This window comes from Dipodomys ordii, unplaced genomic scaffold, assembly GCF_000151885.1.
Source record: "Dipodomys ordii isolate 6190 unplaced genomic scaffold, Dord_2.0 Scaffold22, whole genome shotgun sequence".
Lineage (NCBI taxonomy): Eukaryota > Metazoa > Chordata > Mammalia > Rodentia > Heteromyidae > Dipodomys > Dipodomys ordii.
The window spans coordinates 11,695,252-11,702,344 of NW_012267238.1; the positions used below are offsets into that span (position 1 = coordinate 11,695,252).

Sequence of the window (7,093 nt, forward strand, 5' to 3'; positions counted from 1 at the left end):
GAGATCTGTGTCATCTTTTACTATTTCTTAATTCTTACGAATTTCCAGTTTCCCTTGTAACTAAGAAACCAAGCTGTGATCAATAGGATGTGAGCCCAAATATTGTTTTAAATATTAGCATCATATCCCACCTAAAGGGAAAAGGGCTTTTCACTTCTAGCCCCTTCTGTTGTGAATGAATGTAACAATAAGCATGGGAAAGCAGTAAAATTAGAAGAGTTCCGCCTCAGCCCTTAGAATGCTTATTGTCTGAAGAGTAAGCCAATACCTTATTTAATTCATGATTATTCAGTCTTGTTTAACATTAAATTATAATTGCCAAGTCACATACATTATTTATTCACAAATCACATATATTAATGTCATGTTAGGTTAAGGAAAAAAGTGAAAAGGAGATGGAAAGATGAAAGGTGTTTATATGACTCAGTAGATTGTCCTTTTTTTTTTTTTTTGGCAGTACTAGGGTTTTTTTTTTTTGTTGTTTTTTTTTTGTCAGTCATGGGGCTTGAATTCTGGGCTTGTGCGCTATCCCTGCGCTCTTCAGCTCAAGGCAAGCGCTCTACTGCTTGAGCCACAGCATCACTGCCAGTTTTCTAGTGGTTAACTGGAGATAAGAGTCTCACAGACTTTTCTGCCTGGACTGGTTTTGAACTGTGATTCTCAGATCTCAGCCTCCTGAGCAGTTAGGATTACAGGCGTGAGTCACCGGCGCCCGGCTCGAGTACTAGGGCTTTGAATTAAGTGTTGCATGCATGCCAGGCAGGTATTACTACTTGAACTCACCTGTAGTCCTTTGATTAAAAAGGTCTTGTGTTTTTACCCAGGCCTTAACAATGATCCTCTCATTGTTTCATCCCACACAATTAGATGACGGGCAAGCCAACTTGCCCAGCTTTTTATATGTTGAGATGAGGTCCTGCAAACTTTTTCTTCCTCCCAAATAGCCAGCAATACAAGGATGAACTGTATTAGGTTTGTGGGTTTATGTGTTCGTGTGCATGGCACTGGAGCTCTACCACTTAGTGCTACTGTATTTGGATTTTGTTGAGATGGCATGTTTTTTTAGGTTGGCGTAGAATTGCAATTGTTCCACTGTTTGCATCTCAAGTAGGAAGACTGTAGGTATGAACCACACATCTTGTTAGATTGCCTGTTTCTTGAGAGAAAGGACTAAGGTTGGAGACTACAAGTATATCGACTAAGATGTGACCTTTAGAGTTAAGAGATTTGGGCCTATGTAACTTATTTGATGGTGACTGTCAAGTAAGTTACTTGACTTCACTAAGCTTGATTTTTGAGGAGTGGAATGAGGATATCATACCACCTGCCTAAGAAACAACTGTGAAATACAGGTAAGTTGCAATGCATTATGTAGTATATTTGTTACATAGTCAATAATAGCTATTATTCCTCAAAATGACATTGATGGTAGTGACCACAGCCTTTTCCATTGCTTCATTTTCTTTTTCAAGACCGTGTCCCAAACTCATCTTGAACTCACAGACTTCTTGACTCAGTCTCTTGAGTGCTGGAATTATGGATAGGCATACCTATTTTTCCTTTTTATTAATAATATTTTTAAGCCAAGTGCTAGTGGCTCATGCTTGGAATCCTAGCTACACAAGAGACTGAGATCTGAAGATCATGGTTCAAAGCCAGCCCAGGCAGGAAAGTCTGTGACTCTTACCTCCAATTAAATACCACAAAGCCAGAAGTAGAGCTGTAGCTCAAGTGGTAAAGTGTTAGCCTTGAGCACGAAAGTTTAAGGACAATGCCTTGGCCCTGAGTTCCAAACCCCAGCACATACACACTAGCACACACACACAAATATATATAATATATATTATATATATATATATTATATAGCATTACATATGTAAATTCTTTTTTTCCTACCTTCTTCCTTTCCCCTCTAGATTCTTAATGTTTCACAAAATGAGCAATGTAAGCTTAATGACAGAGAAAGGTTTTCCTAGGCTGATGACTGGTCCTTGCATAATGTAGCTTGGTCTGTCTTGTCACCATAGTATAAATGGGCAGGTTTGGATTCACGATACCCATATGTCTGTGAAGCAAAGTGAGGTAGCAAATCCTCTAGGGGGCATCTCACCATTCACAGAAAATGCCCAAAAGGTATTAGTGATTTGAGAAATTCAGTATAATGAAATGTTCTCAGCATATTCATAATCAAATGTTTAAAATATTTAAAAGTTTGGACTAAATCCTTGAGTTACGCATGGATAAGATTCCTATTATTCCACAGGAATTTAATAGCTAAAGAGCTTTTAAGAACTCACAGCTTAGGGGCTAGGAAGATGGCTCAGTGGTAGAGCGCTTGCCTTGCATGCCTGAAGCCCTGGGTTCAGGCCCCACGACCGGACCCCCCCCCCAAAAAAAAGAACTCACAGCTTAGGATAGGAAAAAAACATATACAAGAACAGTTATTTCATGCTAGAAAAAAAAGGTATGGTTTTGAGGCACAGAGGAACACAGTCTCTTCATTTATTTTAGATATTTCTACCTCCTAAATAAAAATTGATCTGATCCCCCAAACTACCTTATAGGTAATAAAAATGGGTATAGTGTACATACTACTTTATTCTTGCATTTTACTTGTTAAACTCTACAATAAGATAAAGACAGGGCTGGGAAGGTGGCTCAGTGGTGGAGCACTTGCCTTGCATGCATGAGGCCCTGGGTTTGATTCCTCAGCACCACATAAGCAAAAAGAAAAAAACCGGAAGTGGCGCTGTGGCTCAAGTGGTAGAGTGCTAGCCTTGAGCTGAAGAGCTGAGGGACAGCGCCTAAGCCCAGAGTTCAGGCCCCGCGACCGGACCAAAAAAAAAAAAAGATAAAGACAGACTTATTTTTCTCTTTAGTGGCTGACTGCATGCAAGCTGGGAATGTATATCTTACTTGCTGGGTTTTGAGGAAGTCTAATAAATGGCATAACTTTTCCATCTGGACCGTAAATATGACTTGATATGAAGAATTTACTAACTTTATATAGAGGCCTAAATAATACCTCTATTTACTGATAAACCTGATGCTGGAGAGTATAGTTTTATCTTTAGTCTAATAAGCCTCCTATCACTGAGGTCCAAAATCATGCGTAACTACTCTGACTCAAGTATTATTGTATTAAGGTAGGCCTCAGACAACAGAAGTGCTGGCCACAAAAGAGCAGAACAGACGGAATGCTCCTTGTAGACAGGCTGATCCTAATCAAGAGTAGCAAGTATTGGGGCTACTTGACCCATTTCTCCTTTAAAATTTACAACTGGATAAATTACTTTGCTTCATGTGGGGCTGGAGGGGTTGAAGAATGAAAAGCTTCCTTTAAATGGAGTTTCTTTCATGTGAAAAAACATAATACCCTTAATATTTGAGCATACTTTAAATCGTAATAAACCAGTGATTTATGTACTTATTTAATGTCTCTTTTTTCCACCGGGCTGGTCAGTTCCATGAGAAGGAAATCATGGTCCCGTGTGCACATGTGATCTGCATTTTGTTAGGCATACCACAAGAAGTCATACTGGTTAAGCCAACAAATGCTGTTTGTTATAGTGGAACTCAGTCTATATGGTTCTGATTGGGTAGCCCAATAGCAGTTTATAATGTGCTAAGAAGTCTCTTAAACAAGAAAATTATGAGATAAAAATGATTCAGAATGCAAATGTACCCAGATAATGTTAAAGCATTTTTTTGTTTTGAAACATTTCAGCCATGAAATGTTTGAAGAGAGTCCTCTTATTTGTCACTCCTGGACCATGTGGCCAATATCTTGAGTTAATGTAAACTGGTTTTTAATAAGAAAACAATTAAAAATACATACACTAATCCAAGCCACTCTATATTTCATACTAAGTATTGAACACTTCCAGTGGAGCACACATTAATTTGAAGTTGACTGTGGAGTTTAACCTGTATGTTCATTACAAAAAAGAAAGAAAATCTACTTTCAAGAATCTAAAAAGGGGCTGGGAAGGTGTCTCAGTGGTAGAGCGCTTTGATTCCTCAGCACCACATAAGCAAAAAGAAAAAAGCCAGAAGTGGCACTGTGGCTCAAGTGGTAGAGCGCTAGCCTTGAGCTGAAGGACAACGCCCAGGCCCAGAGTTCAGGCCCCATGACCGGACCCCTCCCTCCCCCCCAAAAAAAAAGAATCTAAAAAAACTTTGTTACAGGTTTTTATTTTTTTAAAAACATAAATGTGCAATAGTTGTTAGGAAAATGCAACTAGAGGTAATATTTTCAATTTGCACCAGATTATCAATACAACAAAACCCTTTCTGATTTACAAAGCTGTTCAAACACAACACTCTGGTTTAATTTCTGTAACTATCAGGCAACTATGTAGACAAAATACCTTTCTGTCTTATATAAATCAGGTTTTGGATGATAGCTTTTCGACATAACAGCACGTAAAATAAAGACAAAACATCTAAAATACTTCTCAGCAGACCATTCATACTTTGAATAATACTGTAGAAAGTGTTTGCTCAACTGACATTGTTAAAAGACAATCTGTCCTGATGTAGTGCTCTAAGAAGTCAATAGCAGCAGCAGTAGGAACATTAGGAGTCCTTCCAGAATCTATAAACTCCCAATGCTATTGCCAGGCAAGTAAACACCGAGGCTGTGAAAAAAGAAACAAAACAAGCTGTATTAAAGGTTAAGTATTTGTAGTTTTTTTGCAGAGATTAACAGAATGATGCTACTTCAATTTACATAGACAAAAAAATAGGAAAGCAGATTTCTACCCTATGCCTAGTGTCCTCTAGAAAATTAGGGATAAAATATTCTCTTTCTCTCCTGACCTCTCTCTTTCTTTCTCTGTTAGTATGGGATTATAGGAATTGAACTTAGGGCCTTCCATATACTAGGCAAGCATTCTTCCACTGAGTTACAACCTACCACTTGTTTGTGTGTTTAGTCTTTTACACTATTTTAGGCTAATTGTTGTTGTTGTTGGTTCTTGGGCCTGAACTCTGGGCCTGGGCTCTGTTTCTCAGCTCTTCAGCTCAAGGCTAGCGCTCTACACTTGAGCTACAGCACCACTTCAGGCTTTTTTCTGCTTGTGTGGTGCTGAGGAATCAAACCCAGGATCTCATGCATGTAAGGCACGCACTCTACCATTGAGCCACCTTCCCAGCTCCTAGGCTACTAAAAACTTTTACTTAAAGTTTATACTGAAATCAAGGTCAAAAGAAGACAACTACTCACAATAATCAAGTTGATTTAAAATAACCTATCAAATATACATAAGAATTGTCAATTTCCAAGCTATACATACTGAACTCCAATACATGTTAACTTTATTGTTGCTAAATCATTACTCTGAAAGTTTGCAGGGAGATTCAAGTTTTTGCCCTTTTCTAAAACATGATTACAAAAGTAAATGAATTGCCTTTATAAGGAATTACCAAAGGAAAAGGAAGACCTATACAAAGCCAAACAGAGTGAAGAAAAACAGGCTAAATCCAAAGGAGGTCATTAAAACTTCCAAAGAAACTTTAAGCTGAATAATATAAAAATCTAGTTTTCTAAATTTGGCATCTTTTTTTTTTTTGTCTGTCATAGGGCCTGAACTCTGGGCCTGGGCGCTGTCCCTCAGCTCTTCAGCTCAAAGCTAGTGCTGTCCTACTTGAGCCACAGCACCACTTCTGGCTTTTTCTGAGGAAATCAAACCCAGGACCTCACGCATGTGAGGCAAACACTCTACCACTGAGCCACCTTTCCAGCCCCAAATTTGGCATCTTTTTGATAACTGATAAAACAAAGAAATACATTAATAAAAAATTATGGTCCTCAAATTTTAAAAAAGTCACTGCTTAACCGGGTGCCAGTGGCTTACACCTGTAATCCTAGCTACCCAGAAGGTTGGGATCAGAGGATTTTACCACTTGGTTTTTGAAGAACTGAGTGTTTCATTAATTTTGAATTCACTATATAGTATAGGCTGGCCTCAAACCAGTGAACCTCTTGCTTCTGTCTCTGAAATGGGATTACAGATGTGTGCCACAATGCTCAGGCTCTACTTCCTGTTTTCATTAGCATATATTGTGCAAAGTAATGGGAAAACTTTGAAATATTTTTGTATACTCAAATACAACATGGTTTGATTATACTTAACCTCTCTATTGCCCTCTTTTATTTTTATTTTTTGCCAGTCATGGGGCCTGAACTCTGGGCCTGGGCACTGTCCCTCAGCTCTTCAGCTCAAGGCTAGTGCTCTACCGCTTGAGCCACAGCTCCACTTCTGGCTTTTTCTGCTTATGTGGTGCTGAGGAATCGAACCCACAGCCTCATGCATGCAAGGCAAGCACTCTACCACTGAGCCACCTTCCCAGCCCCACTGTTGCCTTCTTCTAAAATGCTACCTTGCTTGCAAACCCTCCACATCTCTAATAGTCCTCCTAAGGATTGAAGGTATTCTTAAAAGGCAGGATTAGGAGCAATTTTTCTTAAAAGCTTCCTATACTTTTAAAAGTAATTCTAAAATGTAGGTTACATGTCTCTTAGAATCTTTAAACAATAAAGTAATGTTAAAAACTACTTTTAATAATTATAAACTCAAGTTTCCCAAGACAAATGAGTAATTCTTACCTGCATAAAATGAGCAGTTTTCTTTTTAAGTCTGGGGCAGTAAGCATGCTTGGTAAGGCATGCTTCAGCTAACCAGCCTGGGAAAGTCTGAATTGCCTTTTCAGCATGGGCACAGTTGTATCTGCCCACATTCTGAGCTATGTGGGGCCAACCTTGGCAATATAAATGAGAACCTGTCTCTTTAAAAAATTTTTTTACATGATGACTAAAAAGTGGTATTTTAATGAAAACCATAAAAAATGAAGAGAAAAGGCAGAAAAAGCATAAAGCTTTTCAAAATAAAAATACTACTGTTTTTATATCATTTTGGACAGAAAAACTTTTATTGAGCTGGGTATGGTAGCATACATCAAGAATCCCAGATAGTGGGCTGGGAAGTTGGCTCAGTGGTAGAGCACTTGCCTTGCATGCCTGAGGCCCTGGGTTCGATTCCTCAGCACCACATAAGCAAAAAGAAAAAACCAGAAGTGGCACTGTGGCTCA

The 7,093-nt window shown here is 38.7% G+C and overlaps 1 protein-coding gene across 1 annotated transcript in view; it reads right to left on the minus strand.

Moving 5' to 3' along the window:
- Positions 1 to 4,175: 4,175 nt before the first annotated feature.
- Positions 4,176 to 7,093, minus strand: part of Ccdc90b (coiled-coil domain containing 90B) — a 17,265-nt gene continuing 14,347 nt past the window's right edge. Inside the window, exon 9 of the mRNA XM_013014116.1 lies at positions 4,176 to 4,640. Within this exon, the coding sequence (XP_012869570.1) occupies positions 4,579 to 4,640 (62 nt within the window). The 3' untranslated portion in view covers positions 4,176 to 4,578. The remainder of the gene's footprint in view (positions 4,641 to 7,093) is intronic.